The following is a 27192-nucleotide window of genomic DNA, read 5'->3' as shown; positions in this document are numbered from 1 at the left end:
ACTATAGGTCAAAAGGTCACCAGAGGTCAAAAGGTCACCTGAGGTCAAAAGGTCACTATAGGTCAAAAGGTCACTATAGGTCAAAAGGTCACCTGAGGTCAAAAGGTTACTATAGGTCAAAAGGTCACTTGAGGTCAAAAGGTCACTATACGTCAAAAGGTCACCTGAGGTCAAAAGGTCACCAGAGGTCTAAAGTTCACTATAGGTCAAAAGGGTCACTGGATTGGACCTGTACTACCAGGGGTCATTGACTCTGACAATAATGATGAAATTAAGATTATGGCATGGACCCCATTTCCCCCCTACACAGTACCTTAGAAAAATTAATGACGCTATGGAACACATGGGAGCCCTCCAACCAGGACTCCCATCCCCCACTATGGTTGCTCGCAATTGGCATTTGACTGTTATTGACCTTAAAGACTGTTTTTTTAATATCCCGCTGCATTCAGACGATGCCCCTAAATTCGCCTTTTCGGTTCCAAGCGCCAACATGCAAGCTCCGTTGCAAAGATACCAGTGGGTTGTGCTGCCACAAGGAATGAAGAATAGCCCCACAATATGTCAGTGGTATGTAGCTAAAGCACTTAGTCCGGTTAGGATCGCAATGCCTGGTGTCTTATTGTATCATTATATGGATGGTATCCTAGTGGCCGCACAACATCACGAGGTCATGGAGGAAGCTGTGGCCCTTGTCACGGCTGCTGTTAACTTGTTAACTCGGCAGGCCTCTGTATTGCACCAGAGAAAATTCAAAAAATACCGCCATGGAAGTACTTAGGTTGGTGCATAAGGGCTCAAACTATAGTTCCCCAGCCCTTACAAATACAGACAGACATAAGAAACTTACATGATGTACAGAGATTGTTGGGAACAATTAATTGGGTCCGACCGCTCTTAGGAATTACTAATACAGACTTAAAGCCTTTATTTGAACTGCTAAAAGGAAGCACTGATTTATGTGCACCTCGTAGCCTCGGACCAGAAGCTATTGACTCCTTACAGAAAGTTGCTACAGCAATTACTCATAGGCAATCGCATCGCTGGGCACCTGAGTTGTCTTTTTATCTTATCATTCTGAATCCTGCTAGACAGCCGTGTACCCGGCAACCCCATGCGCTGATATTCCAATGGGACTCACAGAAATCAGATCCCTTATTAATCACTGAATGGGTTTTTCTACCAAATCAATCTACAAAAACTATCCTCACACAACATGAGATGTTGGCTTCTTTAATAACTAGAGCCAGACAACGTTTGTTAACCTTATTGGGAACAGATTTTGCTTGTATCTGCTTACCTGTAACCACTTTATATTTGCAGTGGCTTTATCAACAGTCAGATGCCTTTTGCACTGCGTTAGCTGATTACATGGGTCAACTCACGTCTCACCCACCTTCGCATAAACTTTTCAATGGTGACTTCCACCTCATCTCTATACGGAAAAGAAGCTACCAGCCATTAAAAGCCCTTACTGTCTTTACAGACGGATCTGGGAAATCACATAAATCGGTTATCCTGCGGTGGGACGATCAGCAAGGGCGATGGGACTCAGACGTACAAACCGTTCCTGGCTCTCCCCAGATAGTAGAGTTGACCGCAGTTGTTCGAGCCTTTCAGAGGTGGTCCGCGCCACTTAATATTATCACTGATTCAGCTTATGTTGCAGGAATTGTTGAACGAGCTGAAGCATCTGTATTACGTGATATAATGCATTCTGACTTATTTGTTTTATTGCAGGAGCTTGTTTTCCTCTTAGACTCACGTCCTCATCCTTACTTTGTTATGCGTGTCAGATCACACACTTCTCTACCTGGCTTTATTGCAGAAGGGAACCGACGAGCTGATTTGCTGACATTACCAGTGCAAGTATTACCGGATCGCGTAGCACAGGCTAAACTTAGCCATTCCTTTTTTCACCAGAATGCTGGAGGTCTCAAACGACAGTTTGGCCTTACTTCCCAACAAGCGGCTAATATTATTGCTGTATGCCCCGACTGTCAGAAACACTCTTTTCCGTCAATAGCAGGAGGAGTTAAAATCCCAGAGGACTGCAGAGTTTACAGTTACGGAAAATGGACGTTACGCATTATCCGGAGTTTGGTAACTTGAAATATGTCCATTCTTCTATTGACACTTTTTCAGGTGCTTTGTTCCCTTCTTGTCACACAGGGGAGAAGACGCGTGATGTTCAAAAACATTTGATGCGTGCTTTTGCCACCTTGGGTATACTCTCTCAAATACAAACAGATAATGGCCCTCCGTATATCTTGGCCGCTATAAAAACCTTTCTTAACTCTTGGGTGTGATCCACACTACTGGCATCCCTCATTCCCCTACAGGTCAATCCCTGATTGAATGCTCTCATCAATCTTTGAAACGTTTATTACAACAACAGAAAGGGGGGGTAGGGACTGCCACCCCTGAGGAACGTCTACAGAAAGCTTTGTATGTTTTTAACTTTTTAAATTGTTCTTTGTTAGATAGCAACCCTCCGATAGTCCAACATTTTAACACGAATGCTTCACTTGAGGTGTGAGTCAGGGCCCCAGTATTGGTTCGTCATCCAGAAACAGGTAAAGCAATGGGACCGTATCCCCTTATCACATGGGGCAGAGGTTACGCTTGTGTCTCCACAGAGAAAGGCCCTCGATGGATTCCGGCCAAGAGTGTACGACCCTTCTGTGAATCCCTACCGCAATCATCCGGAGAGAACTCCGATCACCCTCCAGACCAGCTTTTCCAGCAACAAACTGGCGAATCTCCTGAGGATACTGGTGTGACAGTTGCTTAGGAAAGGAAGTTGATGTAGCTAAAGTTTTGCTTGTCACAGGGCACGAACCGCTGGGGAGTAGTCGTTATTTACATGACTGTATAGATTGGGCTTATTTAGTGTCAAAAAAGGCAGAGGAGGTGTTAGTTTGTGATCTAGAGTGTAGTAAAACAAACCTGGTGCCCACTATCAGGGCTGTTATTAAGCAAGATTGGGATTGGACGAAAGAAAGATGCAGAAAACTATTTGCATGGAAACTAAAGAGGGGCAGAAAGTTGCTTTTAGAATATTTCTTTTTATGATGACGTTAGAGGTTGTGTGAAGCCACCCACTCTTATCTGTACTACCCCAGGTTAATGTATGGGTAACACTAGCAAATCTCACTGGACAAGACACCTTGTGTCTCGCTACTGCCTCTCCTAATAATCCCTTTTCTACATGCCTTGTAGGATTGCCACTAGATAAATGGCCCATACCTGATAAGGTGAGAAAAGCCTTTCCAACCTTGGCTCCCAGTTTAACCAATTGGTTAAATTTTCCTTTTCTCCCACATGCTGCTTTAGAGCCACAAGAAATTGAGTTGCCTGGATCAGTAAAGATGGATTTCTGTGTTAGGTTTAACTATACAGGAACAAACCAGTCTAAGGTATGGGACGTCTCTCCTGTCCATCCCGTTTTTAAAAATGCTACTACTTGGTGTAATTACACAGCAACAAACTTGTCTAGATCCAGCAATGCTCCACTTCTATTACCGTCAGGGATATTTCTTATTTGCGGGGATAGAGCATGGCCTGTTGTCCATTCTCATATGAAAGGAGGTCCGTGTAGCCTTGGACGCCTTTCTGTCCTGACTCCTAATACATCCATGATTCTACAACACTGTCTTTCTCGCAGAACAAAGCGTAGCATCCATGCGTATACCCCTGATTGTGATGATAATGTGAAGGTTTGGTCTTTTAGCCAACGCGTTGTCGCCTCTCTTTTAACACGCGGAGCTGCCGCTGCAAAAGCACTAGCAACATTAGATAAGCTTGGCTGCTGGCTTGCTAAACAAACGAACGCTACTAGCAATGCATTGTCTGGTCTTTTATTAGATGTAGATAGTGTTCGTCATGCTACATTGCAAAAATAGAGCTGCTATAGATTTTTTGCTTTTAGTGCAAGGCCACGGTTGTGAGGATTTTGAGGGAACGTGTTGTATGAATCTCTCTGATCACTTGGAATCAACTCATGCTAGTATTCCACAGCTTAAAGCTGGGGTCTCTAAGCTTCAACGAAATGATAGTTGGGATTGGTTAGATAAACTTTTTGAAGGATGGGGATTGTCAGGATGGTTAAGGAGTCTTGTGAAGATGGTTGTATATGTTTTGGTTGTTTTTATTCTCCTGTTACTCTTTTTGCCTTGTTTTTTGCAATGCCTACAAAAGTTGATTGTGCGTTCTATAAGGAGAGTTCTTATTGTGCAAAAGGAAGGCGGAGATGTGGGACAGGATTTGGCTGGCCTCAGCAAATCTCCCAGCACTTATCAACTGGTAAAAGGAGATGTGCTGGAACTTGTTGGTCACAGGTCATGGGAAGGATAGAGGCGAGAACCTTAATTAGAAGGAGTGGAGAGTGCTGATTCTATGGTTAGACAAGACTCACAAGTTAATAAGGTTGTCCTGTAAAAAGGGGACTCTTGTTTTGCACAGGGAAGATTGCTTGGGTTGGGGTAGTAACTGTTTAAGAAAATGTCTTAGACCGATCAGTCTGTAACACGGTAACAGAAACACCAATCAGCTCGAAGCACGTTGCTGAGGAAAAGTATAAATGTATGTGAAGTACACTAATAAAGCGGACATTTTGTTTGCATCAAACTGCGTCCCGTCTCTCGATCGCGGCAACATGGACTTACGAAAGTGCAAACTGTTTGGGTTTAAGGACGCTAATTGCTTGAGCATCTCAGTTGTTACATAAACAACATTTACTATGATTGCATTTCTGTACCACCTATTTATACAGGTCATTTTTCTGTTTTTCATTACCTGTTGTTTTGGATTGTATAGAGTGAAAATTTGACGCTGAGATGATTCATTTATCTTTCCCACAGAAATCTTAAATGGCATGTCCCTCTTCATCTGAATATGAACAAATTGAGTTCCTGAGTTTCAGCCTGATTTGTTGACAAGTCTGAAAATTAATAAAATATCAAGGAGGTGACCAGCGACTGCATCTAAAATATTTTCCAGTGGTTCTGTGGGAAAGTTCGTTGGAAGTTTTAAATGGTTTCTGCAGGATTTTTTAACCTTTGGAAGATTCTTACCAGGCCGAGCGGTGCCATCTGACACGCACCTCCTTGCTACACAGCAGCCTTTGCTAATCAGTATTTTGTGCCATTTAACTTCTGGAAAGTTTACATAATGCGGCACGGATATACGGGATGTGCTCCTTGAAATAGTTACAGAAGAGAGGGTAGGATTTTGGAGTTGTGGTTTTGCGTTGGCAGTCATTCAGTTCCCACAGCTCTTTTCCTGTTTGGAATAAAAATATTCACTATAAAGATGTGTGAAGTGAACGTTGTGAAGGTCTTGAGAAACTTAGACAATAGATACATGTAGTTGCAGATGGTTTTATACAAGAAAACAGGTCATTTTCCAATAATATCTAACGAGAGTTTTAGTCTCATAATTGCTTGTGCAGTGGCATGGTTCATTACAGAAATCCAGTTGGAATTGATTGGAAGTTTTCATTTCAGTAGAACTTCGCTTTTATTCATCTTATTTCTTTTGCCAATACAACGGTACGACAAAGTAACAGTCAAAAATGTATAATATTCTTGCATCTTTTAATGGCAGTGCTCTATCCACAGAAGTGCCTCTTAGAAAACTTAGTAATAATTACCAAAATAAAATTATAATTTACGTTAATAATAGTGCCTGTCTTAAACCCCTTGAAACAAGCATTTTTTCCCCAAGTTTAAATGATCAAAGTAATCTGGCATGTCTCCAAAGTTTGTAAGGTTCTTAAGAGCTGTGTTAGAGAACCAACTTGTTAAAAATCCATATGACATATTCTTCTTAGGGACGGTAGGAGAAACCATGACCTCTCCCTGCACAGTCATGTGATATCTTATTTATCTTGAGTAAATCATTGAACATGAACATAAACAGGCATTTGTGATAGCTTCAGGTCATCATCCAAAAAACCAGATACACGTATAGGGCTGTTTCTAGGGAAGATCTCACTGTTTGCAGCAAAAAGAAATACATTGCCTACCACCCAGTCTTGGTAAGTTTCCTAAACATAAGGATATGGTTTCGAATCAGTCTTTTTACATCATTTTTCTACGAGAAAAACCCAAACCAAATATTTTTCAGCTATGGTGTATGCTTTTCCACATCACTGACTTCTAGGTAGGCACTGTTAGTAATCTAAAGTACACATGTAGCATCATTACAAGACAAACTATATATGGGTATGCAGTGTCAGTATAAATACCCTGTATGTATGTATACATGTATAGCCCAAAATTTCCCTATGCGCTGCAGCTGAACAGTTGCTTATGAAAACATAGGCTGTGGCTGTATTATTTATTTCCACAGTTGTCTTATTTTTGTAATTGTAGCATTCCAGAAAATATTGGCAAGATGTAATCTGTTGACTTTTTTTAGGTTAACATGGTTTGCTGACCCAAAAGAGGCATTTTGTCCAAGCAGGATATATTTTGGATCCATTATATGAAGGCAGTTGTTTGCCATGAGGCTTGCCATACCTTGATCTCTTCAGTAGTAGTATTTTTTATTGTGTTGAGAATTGGTGGACAGCAGTGATGTACCATTCCAGTCAGGCTAAACCTCAATAAGACACAACTGCCTGAAGTTCTGAGTGCCATTTCTTAAGAAATGTTGACTTTGTGATATTTAAGGAGTTGAGATATAAATACTCAAACTCTTACATGCATTACAAGACATTTTCTTCCAAAGACGTACCCCAGGGTTTGTTATTTGTGGTTGGGTTTGGTTTGGTTTGGTTTTTTAACCTAGATAGCTTATCTGTTTTAAAACGGACAGTATTGTTTGGATACCCTTTAAGGAAAAGGCTTAATGAAGACATGTAGTTAATCTTAAAACTCTCTGAAGAGCTCAATAACAATTGATTTTATGTAAGGCTTCCGGTTTTCATTTTAAAGATATGTTTACCAGTTTATATGGGTGGAAATGTTTCTGACTTATCAGTACATTATGTTTTGGCTGAGAACACATGAATACGAGGGTTTCAATTCTCCTTAAGATGTACCTGATAATTCCATCTCTGATGAACTTTCCTACTATAACCTGAATGCCGAGGGTTGCATAAATGAACGATGTGTGAAATCTATGTGAAAACCAAACAAACGCATCTGATAACCAGCGGGGGAAGGAATGACACTGGATGTCATGAAATCAGCGGAGGCCATGACTAGAAGTTTGTCCTTCCAGGGGAGCACTGGCATATAGCAATCATGTGTCCTGTATAAAACCTTTTTTTTTGTTGATGTGGCATTGCTTGGATATGTTAACAAGTGCAGGCAATGGAAGGATGCGGTGAATTCCATTAACAGTATGAAATGTGGGACACGTTTCTCTAGAGCGTACATTGTGGTGATTATCAGCCCTCTTTGCTGAGGTGGTTTCTCTCACCACATCTAGCAGAAGGCTAACTTGGACGAAACCAAGTCCTTGGCTAATAAAGGAGATAGCGCACCAATATGGGGGCTGTTTGTTTGCCGTCCCCCGTGCTGGGTGAGGGAGCAGTCGTGATGGAAATGGTGCCCTTTGCACGGGGAAAGCTGCACTCTGCCCCCTCACAGCGCCAGGGGCTGCAGGACCCAACGCCCCCCAGCTTCCCCCTGTAAAACCTTGTAGGAAACAATTATTCTGCAAATATAACAGGCTCAGGCAGGATCTCTCAGCAAAGCAATTTTTTTTAATAACAATATTGCAACACCGGGTGTTCTACCTAAAGGTAGGCACACATAATAGGGCAAAAAGCCCCTGCTTACATCCCCCCAAAATCCCGGCCACAATTTCCCTCCTCTGTGCCCCATTGGTGGTACTTCAGGGTTTACAGGCTACCCTGACGCATACAATACCCTTCCTCTTATCAATCTACTTAAGATATGGATTCCTGGTACTTTGGCTACACTTCCCCCTAAATTAACTCGTAAATGCAGGTATCAGTACATATTCTGGGAATAGACTGTGTTTTATATTAAGGATTCAGAGGCTGATGTCTCTCGGTCCTTCCCCCCTGCTGGGGTCAGGCGCCAGGTCCTCAGCTATGTAAAAACAACAGTTCTTCGTTAAACGTTCCTTACAACCTGATCGGCTTTTTAGCAGAAACAACATATTCTCCCTTCACCTTCACTAACCCACTCCCCCCTCAGCCCCCGCCCGGTTATCCGCCCGCGGGCTTGTGCGCATGCGCAGCCTCACCCCGCTGGGCGGGAACGCCGCGCACGCGCGCTGTACCCCCTCCCTCCCTTCGGGAGGCGGGGCCGCCGCCATATTGCGCGGTGCGGGAGCCGCTTCTTATCAGCCATGTCCCGCGGGCCGCGGGAGCTGCCGTGCCACACCGGCGGGGAGCCGGGGGAGCTGCGCAGGTGGGAGCTACCGCGGGGGGCCGGGAAGCTGGGCGTGGAGGGTATCGCTCCCTTAGGGCGTCTGTAGTGTGCCCGGGGCTGTGGTGTGTGGGCGGGCGCCCTTGCTGAGGGAGGCTCCGTGCAGCGGCTGCTTCGGTCAGCAGGCTGGCGCTGAGGTGGGAGGGCGTACGGAGCCCTGGAGGTAAAGAAATGCTGGAATATTTGCCAGGGGAGCAAGATGTGCCAGGGGAGGTTTGGGTTGGACATTAGATAAAAGTTCTTCACTCAGAGGGTGCTGGGCACTGGAACAGGCTCCCCAGGGAGGTGTCACAGCTCCAACCTGACAGTGTTCAAGAAGAGACTGGACAACACCCTCAGACACACGGTGTGAACTGTGGGGTTTTCACATGCAGGGACAGGAGTTGGACTGGATGATCCTCATGGGTCCCTTCCAACTCAGGACATTCTATGATTCTATTTCTAAATGTCATGATTTACGGTTTGTGTTTTTTTCCCTAGATAGTCAAGTAATGTTGTACCTAAGGCATGTTGGGTATTGTACCTTATTTTTAATATTTTAAGTCTTTAAGTTGAGTAATTGTTGAAGATAGTTAGAGAAAGGCTTTATTCATTGACTGCCTTTTCAAAGTCTGAATCATAGAATCGTTTTGGTTGGAAGTGCCTGTTTGATCATTGAGTCCAAATATAACCTAACTAGCACTAAACCATATCCCTAAGAGCCTCACATATACGCCTTTTAAACAGCTCTAGGGATGGTGACTCCACTACTTCCCTGGGCAGCCTATTTGAGTGCTTAACAACCCTTTCCATGAAGAATTTTTTCCGAATATCCAATCTGAACCTCCCCTGGTACGACTTGAGGCCATTTCCTCTTGTCTCATCACTTGCTACTCAGGAGAAGAAACGAGCACCCTCTATGCTTCAGCCTCCTTTCAGGCAGCTGTAGAGAGCATTAAGGTCTCCCATCAGCCTCCTTTTCTCCGGGCTAAACAGCCCCAGTTCCCTAAGAATGTGTTGGAAGTGTCCTTTTGCCTATATCTCTGATTTGGAGTAAGCTTTTTGTGTTGTGTGTTAGTAACTTTGAGCCCTCTGGGAGCAGGAGATTTCCAATAGCCAGTCAGGAGGGAGGAGGAAGGGAAAGAAAACATAGGTTGTTAATCCAGCATTAAAATAACAAAAACCTTCATTCTGCGACACTTGTTGACTTAAAAAGTGCAGAGACCTCATGTATACAGAGCGATATGTTTACAGTTTACTTTCACATACAGAACAGTATATTTACTGTGTGCAGCCTGCAATGTAGAGTCATTCTCTCAGGCAGGTGTGGTCCTTATTGCAGAAGCCAGGTGTGATGTTAGTAGAGCTGTGACAGTGTTTTCTTTGGTAATCTGTTATTGAAGATGTCAAAGCCACCAGAACTGAGGAGGAAAATGCAGGTAATTCTTAACCCGTAAGGAATCTCTGGCTGTCTTTCCAGCATGTTGCAAGCACCTTGCTCTAGCTCCTCGTCCCATGCTTACTTGTGAGGACTCCACAGCAGTGCCTGGTGAAGAATATCCTGTGTAAACTTGTTTACACATGAACGTTTGACCTGCTTCTCCTTAGACATACTGTTCTCCTGTGTTGAAGTGATGTTTCTGTATTTTCCTCTTTCATGAGTTCAGTGCTGGATAAAATGGTATATAAGTGTCAAATAATGTATTGTTGACAGAGGATCTATCAATGTTGGCATGTTTCAGCAGTTCTGTGAACACCAGTGGCAGTCCTCAGTCATTTTTTCCCCCCTTTTTGTTTGCAAATAGAGAAGCATGTACTCTTGTTATCTAGGTATCAATGCTGTATTTAAAAATTCTGATGTCTTAACTGCATTAGTCAAAGACCTTTTGTCTAACACCTTTGTGAAGTTAGTGTTGCCTGAATGAGGAAACTGATTCAAATCACATATCTCTGCCAAATCAGCGTTTTGTAATTATAAACGGTGATGCTCAGATTGTCCATATTTGTTTTGTATAGATAATGTTCACTGATTACCAGCGACTTGATTTCTGATGAGAATTCTTACTTTCTAGTTCTGTGCAATATCCACACTGCTGGCATCAAGAGCAGGAATGTAGAAGCTGGAATGATTCAGATTCCTTGGTGTCTGATGAATATCGATGTAGACATTTAGACCAGTGGCTGGAGAGGTAAGGAATAAGTGTGAAGTTTGTTTAAATCTTCACTTTGCACTCTTTAGGAATCCAACAAAACCCTGGATGTGATTAAATTAAATGTTTTCTAATAATAGTAATTCCTAATTCTAATAAGAATTAGGAAATGGTACCTGCGTTATACAAGTAGACCACTGAGTTTGGCTAATTGAAGTACATGACATAATATTAGGCAGTATTCCACATGAAAGAGAGAAGCGGTGCATACTGGTACAGTCGTTTAAGCCCTTTATTGCTGAAGTCTTAAATATTGGTATAAAACTCCCATTGAAGCAGTGTGCTGTTACTTTTTATGCTTTATTTACACATCTTTATGTGTAAGTGTGGGCAAAGAGTGTTTGTCTGTTCACTTGGCAATACACTTGGTATATTCAGCTGCACTACATTTTTTAGTAAATACTTTTGGGTTTTTTTTTGTACTGGAGACAATTTGAGATGAGATCAAATTTTATAGGTAGGTAGTTCTTGGAGTGTCTTGCTTTGCTTTTGAATGTTGTAGACTGAAGACCTCAGGTGGAAGAAGTGGTTGAGATTGGTATATTAAATGTCTGACAGTATGAGAAGTGGTGATTGCTTGGATAGGTGCAGAAAACTGAGCAGAACTTAAGAGATGAAATAGTTTACTGAGGGCACTTAAACTTTTTTAATATAGTTTATACATTTCTGAGTATCACATTATAGGAAGGCAGTTGTAATTTCTGATGACATGTTTAATATTACATCAGTTAATAAATGAATCTTTTGAGGAGCTTAGGAAAGACCTTGTATTCAGGAGTGTTTTCTGTGTCTTTGCTGTCATAAAAAAATAGTAACTATGATTTTTGAATCAAACTGGATGTGCTGGCAGCATTTTGTGTTTCTCTTTTGCTGAGTAGATACATTCCTTCTTAGTGTGGAATCTTTGTCTTGTGTTAAAATGACATTGGCAACATGGATAGTAATTTCGTCTGTGGATGTGAAACTGTTTAGGGAAGTAAGACTATAATCTAAATCTCCTTCAATATTGCTTATGTTAAATGTTGAGGTATTAGCATTGAAAGAAGTAGATAGACCAAAAGAAGAAATTATCAGCGTTTCAGAATACTGCAGTATTATACACTTTTAATTTATTATTTTTTTTTTGTGAGTTATTGAGGAACCTTGTTAAGTGTTTCTTCACTCAGAGATCAGGAGTGATCCATCTGACTAAGAGCTTCCTGACTCACTTTTTTGCTTTATACAGCAGAGTTTACATTCTTGAAATGATATATTGGGGTGTGATAGTGTCTGAAAAATGTTACTTCTGCTGATGTGATGGGCATTTTTCTGTTCCTTAAGCATCTCCTCTGTCCTTCAGAAAGTTTGTAGCTGATGACAGAGAGCAGTAACTAGACTGATGATTCTGAGCTCAAGTAATTTCATGAATTGTGCTCTTTGACAGAATGGCAGTATTGAGAAAGTCCTCAAGTAGTAGAGAGAAGCATTTGTATTGGTTGAGGTAGGAGAATTTTAAGAGTTGGTCAGGTCTGTGTCCTGGCATGAAATTTACTTCATGACCATTTTCTTTCCTTGCAAAGTAAAACTGATAATCTTGCATCACTGCTGAAGGTGTCTGGAGCTACAATGTTTTGATTCATTTGACTTTGAACTGAAATAGATGAGGGGTATGCGCATGGTGTTACAGTTGTGGAGCTGTTTTTGTCCACTATTGAAGTCCTGTTTGCTAACCACATTATGAATATCAAATGTTCATATTGAGTTCTCATTGTTTTCCAGCTCTACAAGACCAGAATACCCCAGGCCTCTTTCTAGTTGCCCCAGCTGGGAAGGTAGAATTGAAGACAACAAAACAATGAGGACATCAAGTAAAAAAATTACAAAGTAGGTATTGAATAATTTTCAGCTATTATTGTGTTGGTTTTAGCAATAGCCATCTGATGTTCTGCAGCTAGTTTGCATGCATTAATGAAGATTTGAAGCACTGCCAGGCCATTTTATATCAAGCTTGAAGGAAGCCTTAAGGAGAGCGTAGCATTGAGAAGTCTTATCTCAAAAGCTGCTTGTATGATAATTTCAGATTCTCTTCTTTTTCATCTTAAATTTCAAGTTAATTACAACTTTCCAGAAAAGAAAATACTGGATAGTGAAACAAACAAAAACAGCTGTTGAGGCTTATAGAGAGAAATGGCTATTGGATCATTCCAACTAGCCTCCTTTATATTACCCATCTTTGTTTTGCTGAGTTTAAGCTTTTTTGTATTTATGTTAGGAGGTTGCTACACATGCATGCAATAATTTTGTGTCATTTCACTTTCTTATTGTAGGACTATATATAAGTTTCTAATAAGGCAGCTTAAGCACTGGTACCCTCAGGTGCATGTTTACTTGTTACCAGCCTAAGCAATTGCCTGAACTTGCAAAACCTACTCTGTTGTAATGATTAATTTGTTTAGCACAACTTTCACTACTGTAAAATGCTGAAGTAAGGATTGTTTTTCCTCTCTATCACAGTAAGGATACATTCAGTTCTAGAGTATGTGTTTATATAAATTGTTGTAAAGCGTATTTCTAATGTTTATTTTTAAATTCTGTTTCAAGGGATTCTACTAATACAGCAGAACGGGAAACAGATGAAGTGGTTCTGAGGAGAAGACAGAAACAGATCAATTTTGGAAAGAATACCCTTGCTTATGACAGATACATTAAAGAAGTTCCAAAGTAAGTTGCATATTTCCAAATAAATTCTTCTTTGTTCCTGAAAATTACATGAACAGTAATTGAAAACTTGAATCAGTTGATTTTTTTGTTGTTGTTGTTGTTAGAGAAACCAGGTATTTTCTGCATACAAGTGAATTTAGGGAAAATTGAATGCTAAATGTTTCCTTTGTGTATTGCTGTTGCTATTACCAAACATACTTTAAATAAATTCCTTACTAGTCAGCACCCTGTGATACTTCTGGTGACTGTTGCTAGGCCAGTGTGAAGTTAATTGATATGAGGAAATGATGGCTTTGGCTGAGGACTGAATAAAGCCTTGCATTCAAGTATTGGCAAGGGAAACAAGTCTTCAGTGATTCATCAGTAACCAGCACATCAAAACCTGGATTTCTTGCTTTCTCTGTCATTCTGCTTTGTGTTTCAGAATCTGCAAATTGTGGCACTTAAATCAAGATTTCTTAGCCAGCTCCTGTGCTTACTGCAGAGCTGTTAAGACTTAGAAGCTATACTGTACTAATGTCTGGATTTGCATCTATGTTATTGTTTTTTTGTTTTGAGGGTTGATTTTAGGGGTTTTTCTACACGTCTTGCTACTTAAAATTGCCTGCTTTCTGTGGGTTTTACCTGTAAGAATCTGTTGTGAAAATTGCCAGCCAAGTGTGGTGGATGCTGCAGGCTTGATGTTGAGGAAAAATTTGAAAGATTAGACTAGATGACTAAAAATCAATAGCAGACACCAAAAATAATCACTGATATCACACAATATCGTGATTGCCTCTTCAATAACACTTTTTTACTTAGCAGGTATCTTTTATCTTACAAAAAGTGTTCTGGGTGGCATTTTAATACCGTAGTGTATAATACTATCCCTTAGCAGGCATCTTTTTATCTTACAAAAAGTGTTATGGCTAAGTACATTGATCTGTGAAGCTGGTAGGGGAAACCATTTGAGACCAAGGTAGTTCTGTGCGATTTAAAACAATATGCTTCCCCACCATGTGTGGGCTTAAAGCTGACTCCAGCATGATAGGACTTTAGATGGGATTATTTTGTACTGAAGGTACATTTTGAGTGAGCTCTCTCCTGCGGTGGGAAGGGCTGAGGTTTGAGATACCATCTGAGAAATAGCACTTCCAGCCGTTGGGTGATCCCAGACAGTATTGTTGTAGTGTCTGCCCTGTCTAGATTCAATGGAAAAGGCATATTGTTTACATTTTACCTGGAGAGTGGTGCTGCTTTGTTTTCTGTACTCTCAAAAGGCAAATGTCATATAGAATTACAGCAGTCCCTGTTGTAATAATGCATGGATAATTGTGGAATAAAAGTTCACTGAAGATACTTATGGGTCAACCCCTCCCAGCAGCCAAGTACCCACTTAGCTACTTGCTTACTCCCTCTCCCCAATGGGTTGGGGAAGGAACAGGAAGAGCAAAAGTGGATTGAGATAAGGGTGTTTATAGGTGAAGGAAAGAAAGCGGAGTAGGAAGCAATTGATACAAATGCTCACTACCTCCCACAACAGAGTGATGCCCTGGCAGTCTCTGAGCCCTGACTACTATAGAAGATGCCTCCCTATTTTCCTCTGATTTTTTCCTGAGCATGACATTATATGGTATGGAATATCTCTCTGGGTAATTTGAGTCAGCTGTCCCAGTGGTTTCCCTTCTCAGCTTCTTGTTCACCTTCAACTTAACGCCTGTGGGATGGAGTGAGGCAGAGTGGGAGAAAGAAATTACCTTGAATCTGTGCAAGCACTGTGCAGCAATAGCCAAAAATTGTGTTATCAGTATTGTTTTAGCCATAAATCCAGAATGCAGCAGTAGCAGGGACTGCTATGAAGGAAGTTAACCCCATCCCTGCCAGACTCAGTACAATAATAACTACAAATAAACTGCACCTGACTCAGTAAAATTGAGATAAAAGTAGCTGGAGGCTAGGATACTATTGAAGGGGTACAAGTTATGTTGCTTCTGTTTTGTATTTGTCCAAGGGTAGTAGGGATCTGCTTTTGTCAGCTGTCAGAGTGCTGGACTGGATAAACCTCTGGTCTGATTCAGCATGTTATTGATAGTTGTTGCTTGTGTGGTCTGGTTTTGATGATGATTTAGAATACACTCACTTCAGTTAAGTGTTTAAAAATACAAAAACTTAATTTATTAGGTCACTGATGCTTGTGTGATCCAATGTGCTGAGTTGTTGTTTTTTTTTTTTAAGAAGGGAAATTATATTCTGAAATAATAAATGTTACTGTGTATTTACAGGAATCAGCGAATACCAGGAGTTCACCCCAGAACTCCCAACAAATTTAAGAAGTACAGCCGTAGATCCTGGGACCAGCAGATCAGACTGTGGAAGATAGCACTGCATGCCTGGGATCCTCCTGAAGAAACCTGGGATCTGCAGCCAGTGTGTGTGTGAGTGAATTAATTCAATACATGAATCTTGCTTCACGGGAGGAGTCTGTATTCTAGAGTATTCCTAACTGGGAGCAAGAGATCAGGTTCAGAAATGGGAATCTCCTTGAATGACTTGTTTTCCTTTTGAATTCTGTTAGTCTTCAAGATATTAGCATTATTTAGTCTAAATTCATCTCCAATGAATTTGGGGAGAGGAAGGCATTTGATCTGCCTACAGTTGTATATTCCCTTCCCCTGTGTGTTTACACTAGTCAGCACAAGGTAAAATTATTTTTCTAGAAAGTGACAGCCATAAGCAGAAGTTTGGTGATTACTGTTCCTTGACCTTGATAACTTTTCCATCTTTCATTTTCCTGTTGTCAGTGGAACCACCTTTCTCCTGCAATAACAGTATGCTAGAGGATTTGAGAAGTATGAGAGGATTATAGGGACATTTCAGTGCTCTCTGCAGGAGAGTGGCAACTGTGTTCAAGATGTTGGTTTTTTGTTTTTAATCTTTACAGAAATTCAAAGTTCTGAAACAAGGCTAGTTCTGCTAACTGACACCACCTGATACTTTACAAGACTTGGACTAGTAAATTAGGAGGCAAAGAGTGAATGGGCTTCTGTTAGTTCTGGAACTGCATTGTGTAAATAGTTTCAGCTGTGTTGTAATTGACCTATGGTGGAAGTTGCAGTTGTTTGCACCATTTGGATGTCATGTGAGATAGACTGTTAATTATTACTGCAGCTTGACTGTCTTCTGCTTGAAGCAGTAAGCCAGATAGGTAGTGGTTTATATCCTTTTTCTTTTTTTCTTTTTTTTATTTTTTTTTCAGTAGTACAGAACCCTCAGGCAGTTCCCAGGAGTGGTTCTGCAAAGACCAAGATGTTTCTGACTCCCTTCTATTTGATGAAAAGCAAAAGAGAAATGAGCATGAAGATGAATGGAAACAGGCTGACTACACACCAGAGAGGTACCAGATAAAACTTTTTTGTTAACTTATTGAAATAATTCAATACATGTCAGGTTTTTTTAGGAAATGTTTAATGAGGGAGGGCAGTTAATGCTTAGATTTTGAGTTTGTCACTTGCTGTTGAATGGTACATCACTGATACAAAGCATGAATGTGGAAAAATTACCAGTGTTATAGAATTGCATGAAGAACAACAGAAAAAGGCAGTATTTTTTTAGCTTCTCTGTTTACACAGTGGAGTACTGAGGTTTCTTTAACCACTGGCGAGTGCTGAAAGTAGGATACCGTTTTCAGAAGCAAGAGTGACCATCCTTAATTAACAGTTACCCTGTCTGCAGAAGAGCAGAGTGATTAAGAGTTAAGTGCCTCACGTGCTTCCTGTTTACTGAGATATCTCAGTCTGGGGAATGTGTGGGAGCTGAAAATGGTTCTGCTTCCAAGTTTCTTCTGTGGTTGTGACTGGGTTCACTTTCCAAAATACAGTGCAGTGGTTACCAAAATTTGAGCCACTTTCTCAGTGTTTCTCTGACTGAAGATTCATACCTCAAAAGAAAAAAGTTTTGCAGTGTAGCATGTGCCATTCTTTTGCAGAATTCTGATAAGCATTTACAAAGAGATGAAAAATGTTGTGTGTGTAAAATCTGTCTTATTTTTGTAGTTCCTCTTCTCCCGATTCTTCTCCAGTATGGAAGCGCAGAAAAAGAAACAATTCTGACTCCTCTGTGATTTCAAAGAGAAAAAACCATTATGTGGATACGTACCATACACTGGAAAGGTATGAAATGATTATCCGTATGGAGATGCCTTTGGAATATGACTAGTATTTATCCCTTCATTTGTTAATAGCTTAATTTTATCTAAATGTGTGTGAAATTTAATCATCCCAGAATAATTGTGTTGTATGATGGCAAATATTTACAGTGGTCCACTGCAAATATGAAGGAACTTAAATGTCAGAAGACACAAAGTAGGTTATTTTTTGTTTGTAGATTTAGACAACACTGATGTGTTGTTCTTGATTTCTCATGGGATCTGGTTTCTGCATCAGAAGTTGTAATTTCTGAAAGTGTCAGGCATCTGCCATAGTAATTTCCCATACCTCTTAACGTGCATTGCATTCTACTTTTTGGCATACAGAGTGTGTACAAGTGGGCAAATGTTATGGTAAAGGAATGGAACCCAATGTGCAGTCACGAGTGTGACAGTGAATACTGAAACTTGCTGCATGTTTAATTATTGCTGTGTTACATTTGCTACAGGTATTACAGAGAATATGTGTTCATGAAAGTATGTGAAAGAAGCTTTATGTATTTTGATTAAGCTTTTCCCTGCCTTTTGAAACATGGTTTGGGAGAAAATGCTTGTTGGAACAAGGAAGTGGTCACCCAGCCTGAGACTGGGACATAGGGAGGTTAATCTTCAAAATAAGTAACAGAAGGGTAGAGTTTTTGAGGCTAACACCTTCTTTATTCTAAGTTGTTTAGGAATTAAACTGCTCCTATAGTGATTGGTGTTAATCATATTTCCTTTGTCCCCTTTTCCCAGCTGCTGCATAAGAGGTCTTTCTATAAATAAGAAATTATAGGCTGCATAGAGGAGAACATGATTTAACTTCATGCAAAGTTTTGTCAGAACTGTAAGAAAACTGGAATAATGATTTAAGTTTTTGGGGGGTTTAGTTGACTTTTCACACTAACCTTAGTAAAAATGTTTATACAGATGAGGGATTTTTTTTCTCTGTACCCCCTTCAGGGTACAGTTTTTTTTCTCTCCCCACCTTCAGGAGGATTAAGAGGATCTGTGATACAAAGGTTTGTGGTTTCAGACCTTTTCGTTTTCTTTCTAGTCTTACTGACTCAGGACATCGGGATGCTTTTTCACAGTGCTCGGAGTGGGAGGCCTTTGGTGAAAATGACAAACTAATGACAGTACAACATGGGATAGAAATAACAAGGTAAATACCAGAATGAATGTGATTTTTCTGTTTATTACTTGTGCTGTGAAGGTGTTCTTGGCTTTGTAAATATGTTTTCCTTCACTGTTTAATACTACTTTTTTTTTTTTTTCCTCTCTCCTTGAACTTCCTCCAGTGTGTGGTATGTTTGGTTGTTATTTGTGTTCTTTGAGTTTACTTGGCTTTTTCCAGTCTGACTATCCATCTGTTGCTTTCTGCTGCTTCTGCCATTACGTAATGCTGGAAGATGCTGAGCTCCTTTCACTCTTTGTCTTATGGAAAGCAATGACATTTTACAGAATTGATCCCCATGGTTGTCACTAGCCTCTCACTTCCTGAGCCTAGGAGCTGAAAGCTTCCTCCCTGTCTCCTGAGAGATTAACTTTTTTTATAGCTGACAACAATAGTAGTTATTTGTTTTTATGCAGGGACTCCATTCCAGCCAGTTGTTCTTCAGGATGGAACAATCAGAAACAGAAAAACGACTTCTTTCTGCCTGACAGCAACACTTGCAGAGATACAGACTTCAGGCTGGAGAGGTATAAAGTGCAGCTTATCAGTCAGGGTCTTTTTTGGCCTATTAAGTTAGAAGTATAGTTGCTTTATTACTGTATTTCAATCCAAGCTTTTATTATAAAACATAGATTTATTTGTTGTTTTTACTATTCTTAGAGGTGTGTTGGCTGATATTTATATGTTGTATAGTAAAATTCTGTCCTTGTTCTTATAATCTGTATTAAATAGTAGGTTGTAGCTGTATTTCATATAAAAACTTTACTGTAATAAAGCTACTTAGTTGTTTTTAATGTATTTTATTTGTAGGCTTAAACTTTGTAGCAGTTTATTGGAAGGACATCAGTCGCAATACCCTGAAAGGAGGTGGGGAAGTACAAATGCTGAAGATAGAATAATGACAAAAAAAATTTGAATACTAAGGTGAGTTCATGCTGACTACTTACATTATCTATTCTGTTCCAGTAGCCTGTACAGACTACCATTCTACAGAGTCCAGCTGTTCAGTTCAAGCAGATTGATTTCTCTTTTTGTTCCTTTGTTATATTAGTATTTTATCCCATCCTCTTGTATTTAATGCATCATATTAATTAAAACATCCAATACTTCAGACATGGTAAATTAAAATATTTACCTGTTTGGCCAGAAAGCATAATGTATTTTATCACCGAAACGTGAAGTGCCATTTTAAAAAAATATTTCAGTAGCAGCTTTTCTACCTCTTAGTATTTTTGTGATGAAGTCAAAACTTTGTATTTGCCATGGTATCAATGAAAATTTTCTTTTGGACTGTAGATTCCTGTGATGCATTAATAGAATGGGTAGTATCTTGAATCAAATAGCGCTTTTTTTAACTGGTGGTCTGTGTGATTTGATTGCCTTTGATCTACACTTAATACAGGCTCTGAAACATTGATCTTGAAATATTTTGTGTAACAAAACCAATTAAGAATATGGCATACAATTAGTTTTACATTACATAGGTTTTGAATTATATCAATATGAGGAAAAGACAGCTTTTAAAAAAACTGTGCTGATCGCAGTTTTTTCCTGTTGACTCTATTGGTTTTTAATTTAAATTCTTTGGGCATGAATAAGACAATATGGATTCACTTTTCTGAAGTGCTAATTCAGTATTTGAAAATATCTAGTCTCTCTTTGTATATAGAAGGATCGAAGATGGACTTTCTCCTGTGGCAGAAAATGATTTGAAGAATAGGGATGTAGTCTGAGATCAGCAGATGAAGTCTTGGAAAACTGGTGCAGTTGCATAAAATGTGCATTGAAAGAGGAAGAGATTTACAGTCAGCATATGTGCAATCACCATAAGGTGAAATGTGCAGGTAAAAGAAGCATGTCTCTATACATCACAGCTAAAAGAGCCTTTCTGGTCTTCTACACAGTCAATTGATATGTAGCTGCTTTGCAGTTGTCTCTGTTGTAAACTCAGTGGGTTCATAATCTCTGTCTAATAGAAAAGCTATCTTTGTGACATATAACATGTAGAAACTGAATTAAATAGCGTCTCTATGAAGCAACACGTTGGTGTCCTGGGAAGCAAAGATCTATATTTGGGAGAGACAGTACCTTTAGCTGTGGTTTTTAAGTTTGATGAGCTCTCTCAAATGGCAGGCACTTCATCTGTGGAAAATGAATGTTGCTTGAAGACTAGATAGTGAGTTACATGGTAGAACCCCACACCACCCACCATTTTGCTAAAAGAAAATTTGTCTTAAACAGAAACATAAATCTTGCTATTTGGAGCCCAGTTAAATGTCTATAAGTTTGAATGTATCTGGTTGCTTTTTAAAGGAAAAATCCTTAGTAGGGCACTTAAGATATGGGAAGGGATTTAATTAGAATTGAGAGAAAAATGTCTTTTAATGAAGATGTGTAAGTGAAAGTTATGTGAGGGGTTGGGAAAGATAAGCTCAACTACTTCATTTTCTCTTTGACAAATAATTTAGCAATACAGGGTATGTAGTACCCTGTTTTTCCAATAAGTTCTCAAAGCGTTCATACTATCTGTAGCACTTTCTTTAGTATGGCCAATATGACTTTGTCTTTTGATGCTATACTTTAAGCTCACCATCTGCAATGCTCTGTTACATTTACTACTGTATCACTACAACTTAAGAGAGTAAACATTTTGCTGTTAATTGCTAGATGGATAACAGCATCTTATAAATATGATCTATCTTTTTGTTTTGGTTTCTCCAGATCTTTAAGAATAGATCATTTTCTGCAAGCTCTGCTTCAAGTGTAAAACTTCAGTTTTCGTTAAGCCTGTGCTACAATGATGATGGATGTTCCATAAAGCCTCTGAGAATGTTTCTGCTTTACCTTCGTCGACAGATGATGTGCATCATAATGTAAAGGCTACTTCAGTTGATGGATCCTGCTCTTGCCTTTTGGAGATCGTGCTACTTAGAGTGTGCTAATGTTATGCTGGTGAATTGGTCCAATATTGATTCAGACTGAAGAATGGCCACCCCTTAAACCAAGGAGTTAAACCATGTTTTCTCTGCTGGCCTGGAATTGTACATGTGTCCTGAAGAACTGCTTCAAAAGAATGTAGATCATTCCAGCCTTTCTGCAGTTGTTGAACTGTTATTAGCTTTTGGATCTGGTGATCATCCATTTGGCTTATTTACTGTTCTTGGAGATGAGGTGTATTAAGCTAGCATTTGCTTAAGCCTAGTGAGAGAAGAGAAAGGAAGGGTAGATGGTTTATCAGAATTGGCTCCCTGTCTTTAAAGGGGTGAACAGCTGTGTTGCTGAACAGCAACACAGCCTAAATAGCTGGATCTTGCTTTTCTGTATGTTGCAGCCTGACCCAAAGAGCCAACCTACTGCTGAGAGTGTAAGAGGGTGAGTTCAGTGCCACCTTCTCTTACAGAAATTGGAGGTGAGCAGCAGTATTTGCAGTTTTGGAGCAGCTCTTGAGCATGAGGTGTCCAGGCTAAGGGTTGTGATGGTGTTGAGGTGTGCTCTCCTTTGTTTTGCTCTCCTAGCACTGTGCTCAGGACAGAGGGTGGACTGTGGGAGACAATGGAGTTGAGACCAGATTCATGTGTCAGTTACAAGAATTTCTTACAATCCATGTGGCATTTTCTGTAGCATGTACTGGGATGCAGCTGTCTGTTAAAGCTGGGAATTGTCTCTTTCCAGGAATTCAGTTTGGTTCTTCCTAAGGCCACTGGAGAACTGTGGCAGCCTTTTTGGTGACACAGCACAGCCTCGCTGTGGGGCTGGCACCGTAGCCAAGGGCCAAAAGCCTGTTTTGCTGCTGAAGTGGAAGTGAACTGCTTCTCTAGAAACTTTTCCCAGTCTCTTAAAAAATGTGTTTTCCAGGTGTGCTCAGGCATGTGGTGTCCCAGCACAGGGGTGGCTCAGTCACACACTGCAGAGTGTGCAGTGTGTGTATACAAGGAACTTTATACAGCACTTTTTTAAGAAGTAACATTTATAACCTTGTTCCAGTGTGCATGCTTCCATATATTTATTGTGACTGTAAATAAAGGAGTACATTACATTTCTGGCATTTTTTCTTTATGCAGAGGAATTGAAGACTTTAAAAATCCCTGTTACACTGCTTTAGCTGTTGTAATTTGTCAGAGTTCCATTATAAAAGGAATACATGGGTTCAGTAGTCCTTTTTTGTGAATTTGTTTTAGTGTTGTGTTTTGTTGCATTTTTTTTGCTGTGGGTTTTGTTTTGTTGTTTTGTTGGTTTTAGCCCTTGCTAAAAGGAGAAAATGAGGACTCTTCAGAGATTAAATCAAACTCTTGAAGTGAGTTTACAGTAAAATTTGGGTTGTGTCCATCCCCTCAGTTTACATTTTGACATCTTGTTTTGAATTTGCATGTAGTGCATTGTAATGTAGTGGAAGGGAACAGCTGCCATGAGAAAGGTGTCCTCCCAGTGAGGGTGGAGCTGTTAGGTGAGTCATGAAATAGGCTGTCATTAAATACTTGGGCTCAGCTGTTGGAGCCCCTAAGCTTTTGCTATGATGGACAAGGCCTGAAGTGGATTTATGGACACAAATCCATTGGACTTGTAATGCAACAGTCCTTAAAAGATCTTTTATGTCTCCGTGGAAGATACTTGGACTAGAAATAACCAATCTGCTTGCAGCAGTTAAATTTTGGGCAGGTTCTGGATGCTTAGACAAGCTATGCCAGCACAAGGAAAGGAATGATACTGAGCATATGAGGTTTGAGATCTGCTAAAGTAATTTCATGTAGTGCTGCCACTGGATGTACAACCATCGTAATGTCTTCTAATTAGTTCCCTCATCAGTCTACACAGAGCAGTTAAAACTGGAATGCAATCCATCCATTCACTTATCTATGCAAGGCTTTTTGACCGAGGTAAGCAAAGGTGACGTCTGACACAGATTATATTTGATAGCCTTCCATTAATTTTACCTATTGTAATTAAATCCACTTTGCAGGAATCTGTGCTCAGTTTGTAATTAAGCCAAAGTGAACTTCACCAGCCGGGTTTAATTTTTCAAGAAGTGTATCTTTATTGCCTTGCTTCCACGGGGAGAATTTCCTTACAGGTGATACACTATCTATGCTTGTACAGTTACAGTCCTTCACTAGCAGTTCAGAAATGCTACTGGTTATGTGTACTTTGGTTTGCTTCTAAAACTGCTCCTTTGAGGTCAAAGTGATGAGACTATCTCCTCTCCTTCCTGAAATTCCCACTGTGGTGGAAAAGTGCTTTTCTGAAGGATTTTCCTTGCTGACAGGGACAGAAAGATGCAAGGCAGCTGTAATCCCTACATTGTGTTACAACAGATAGTTAAATTCAGTTTATCAAGTGGAACTTTTATGTAGTGTTATGCTGAAAGTATTGCCTGGCTTCCAGGCTGTCCTCGCTCTGGCTCACTTGGATGCGTGCAGGTAAACATGCTGTTTGAGTCATCTTATCTTAGAGCAAGGCTGGAGGAAATTGAGTTTGTTTGTATGTGTTTTGAACTTATGTGGAATTTGAAGCATGTCCTTGGTGTGGGAACACAGCCTTGTTTTCCGCGGTGGTGTGTGGGAGAGGTGCGAGCACAGCAAGCTTTCCTGCAGGAGCATAGATGTTTGTGCAGGTGCCACACAAAAGATGTGAGTTTGTATAATTATGGTAAGACCAGGCAAGGAGAAAGGAACTCTCAAGGTAAATCCCTTACATTGTGCTATTTTCAGATTTTAGTGTTTCACTGAGCATAGATCCATCCTGACATCACCCCAGGCATTTTGGAGACATTCTACAACAGTAATCTCTAAGGAGAAAAGTGCAGGACCTGTGTACAACCTTTGGGGGGGAAAAAAAAACATGCCACGATGGAAAGCAAATAGAGTTCTCCCTTAACTTTTCTCAAACTTGAACTGATTTCAGCCAGGAGTGCTAGGTATGTAGACATTCCACCCAAAAAGCATTAAACAGGTAAAATGCCTTTTCTAAATACATGCTTAGCAGGAGTCTTTGAGATACATGCATATAATGAGAATGCAGATGTAATTTGAAAAAGTGAAACGATTTAATATGGTCTATTTACAAATTGGAAAAAGTAAAATAATGCAAAAAGAAATCAGTAGAAAGCAAGCTAGCTGCTGAGATTTCAAACTGTTTAATTTCTAAAAACTGTTGCTAATTAACGTCTGAAGGCTTGGTCTGGCCTGGTGCAGTTGCCAAGGCAGACTGGCAGGGAGGAATTTCTCTCTGCTTCTGAAGCTGTTAGTTTTGCTGGGAAGTTAGTGTGTCTGTGTTTATTCATCAATCCATTGTGTGGCATTACTTTGTAAAAAAAGAACAATCAGCCAAGTGTTAGAATAGTATTTGTGCCTTTTTGGAAAAAAAAGTTAATTTCTCCCACTTCTAACAAGACAATGTGCAATAAGCTTTGTGAATTCACCATGGAGAGGAACTTCAACACCTCTGAGCAATCCTGAGCTTCACTGAGCAGGTGCTTCCTCTTGGCCTTCAAGACCACAGATGCAATACTGCAGTGATCTCTGGTAGAAGAAAAATCAGCAGTTTTTACTCTGCTGATCTGAGCCCCTTGTCTGACCTTTACTTTGTTACTCTTGCCCTTATGCCCAGAGTTAAAAGCAGCTGTACATACTGTACTGTATGGTCTTGCACAGCCTTGAAGAAAGCCCCTTTTTCTATCTGCAAACTGAAAAAGTGGCAAGAAGGGCTGCTAGGCTATTTACCAGACTTCAGCTGGGGTATTCCTCTAGGCCATTTTATTCAACTTTCAAAAATAAGTTATATTAATCAGCAAATAGGAGGAGAAAATGTGCTCCTGGAACTACTTAAGGTTGGAGTCTAGAGACCTGGAATTAATATTAATGGGAGCATGTGGTAAAGAAGCAGCAGAAAGACTAAGATAGGTATTGCATATGGTAGGTGTTGTTCCTCTGATTTTCTTCATTACTTAATATATATCTAAGGTAACATACTTGTTTCAACTGGAGTGATGTTGTTTTGGACAATTCCTAGTAAATGAAGGTGTGTCCTGCCACCCACTGTACCTCTTGATTCTGTCCTTTCTAAGCTCAACTTGTAGACAACAAGAGCTCTAGTTCTATGTAAATGATAACCTGAAACGCAAGTCAGAGTAGAAGGTGTCTTTAATTTCTGTAACTAATTACATGAGAAAGTTGTAGATTGTGGAAATGTGCTTCATTGCTACAGGAGAGATGCAAATGCACTCTCTCCCCATACACTTCAACCTTGCTATGCATGAAGTAACTTCATAAAAAAAGAACCAACAAAACACCTGTCAATATGTACTCAGAGTGTCTCTCTAATACACAGTGCCATGCTTTGGTAGTTGCTGTTGTGTTAAGCTGCTCAAAAAAAAGCCCAAAGCAAAGAAAGAAGACAACAACTGAACCAGCTTCTGTTTGCTACTTCTGCTGTCCATCAAATGCATTTCATTGCTCATCTTTTAAGTGTTTTTTCTTTTGTTTAAGAAGAGGCAATGAAGATAGGGATAGTGAACAGACTTTGGTCATATGCTGCAGGCAGTATCCAAATGTCACTAATGTCAATTGATTTTACTACATTAAGAATATTCTATCTCTTTGCTGATTGTTTTAACCTCAATCTGACAACAGTTGATGAGTTTGCTGATCTGAGAAGCAAATAATGCCTCTTGAGAAAAGGAAGAAAACTCTGATCTGGTTCTATGAAAGAAACATCCCATTTTCTTTGATAGCCTATTCCATTTTGAATACCAAACCTGCGGAGATCTGGTGGTTACATTATGTGCCAAAAACAATTGAATGCCTTTTAAAATATTAATTCTTGCTTGCTTGTGGAGATAAATCACTTTACTTGGAGGTGACTTTACCACCAGTGCCTTTGAAGCTGTGATAACTACAGCCAGTGCCCAAGAAGCAGCACTGAGGCCAGAAGAAGAAAACGTGGCCTGGTTTGTGTGCATTGCTGTGAAATGTCCCACCAGCCTTCAGTCCAACAGGCCTGTAAAAGTGTTTTTGTTTAACACTGCTTGTGTTCTGCTGTAGGAGTTCTCCAGGTGGTGAAATGTCAGTTTATACCAGATGTCACAGATGAACAGGATCTTACTGTGTCTGTGGAAACATCTGAAAACTCTGCTTACTAAAGCACAGAAGCCTCGCAGTGTTACTCAACCTTATTCAATATTCACATGAAATATTATTTAATGTCACTTTATGAAATATAAACTTATGCTGTAGGGTTTGAACTGGCTGTGAAAATATCGCATACTTTTCCTGGATTAAAGAGCCGTGCCCAGGCCTGCAGTCCGTCATCTTTAAATCCCGAGAATCTATAATTTCCTTTTGTTTTGGCTAATTTTGGCTGGTTTGCACGGGCAGCGCTTCGCTTCCCCGCCCCACAGTCGGCGCGCGCCAAAACCGCGCGCCGCCGCGCTCGATTCTCCCGCCAACACGCCCCGGGGCGGGGCTGGGCGGGGCCGGCAAGAGTGGGCTAAACCATTGCACCAGCCTTGGGGGGAGTGATAAGTGTCCTCGGGCGTACGTGTGCTGGCAGCGCGGGGCT

The 27192-nt window shown here is 40.3% G+C and overlaps 1 protein-coding gene across 11 annotated transcripts; it reads left to right on the top strand.

Annotated features, from left to right (window-relative positions):
- Positions 1 to 8230: 8230 nt before the first annotated feature.
- Positions 8231 to 22675, top strand: LOC102098613 (histone RNA hairpin-binding protein). 11 transcript variants are annotated; one of them, XR_010472055.1, is made up of 13 exons: positions 8275 to 8393; positions 9711 to 9829; positions 10463 to 10579; positions 12359 to 12463; positions 13181 to 13300; positions 15562 to 15714; positions 16536 to 16673; positions 17332 to 17448; positions 18520 to 18627; positions 19056 to 19166; positions 19450 to 19563; positions 20309 to 20483; positions 21361 to 22675. XR_010472055.1 is itself a non-coding variant. In XM_065060342.1 (11 exons), the coding sequence occupies exons 1-10, from the start codon at positions 8332 to 8334 to the stop codon at positions 19553 to 19555; spliced, it is 1134 nt and encodes a 377-aa protein (XP_064916414.1). In that variant the 5' UTR covers positions 8260 to 8331; the 3' UTR covers positions 19556 to 19563; positions 21361 to 22675. The 11 variants fall into 11 exon arrangements, 2 of the variants coding, with proteins under 2 accessions (XP_064916414.1, XP_064916413.1); XR_010472052.1 differs by having other exon boundaries at positions 20292 to 20483; XR_010472053.1 differs by having other exon boundaries at positions 8281 to 8393; positions 9733 to 9829; positions 20292 to 20483.
- Positions 22676 to 27192: the final 4517 nt, after the last annotated feature.

The sequence above is a fragment of the Columba livia genome, chromosome 4 (assembly GCF_036013475.1).
Source record: "Columba livia isolate bColLiv1 breed racing homer chromosome 4, bColLiv1.pat.W.v2, whole genome shotgun sequence".
Classification (NCBI taxonomy): domain Eukaryota; kingdom Metazoa; phylum Chordata; class Aves; order Columbiformes; family Columbidae; genus Columba; species Columba livia.
Note: the sequence above shows the minus strand (reverse complement) of the source record. Positions and strands in the feature narration are given on the sequence as shown.

What these genes read in the sequence shown, in the direction of transcription:
- LOC102098613 (XM_065060341.1), top strand. Translation starts at nt 8,332, where the DNA reads ATGTCCCGCGGGCCGCGGGAGCTGCCGTGCCACACCGGCGGGGAGCCG. An exon ending in GCTGACTACACACCAGAGAG is followed by an intron (nt 16,674 to 17,331) that starts GTACCAGATAAA and finishes TTATTTTTGTAG; the next exon opens with TTCCTCTTCTCCCGATTCTT. An exon ending in CATGGGATAGAAATAACAAG is followed by an intron (nt 18,628 to 19,055) that starts GTAAATACCAGA and finishes GTTTTTATGCAG; the next exon opens with GGACTCCATTCCAGCCAGTT.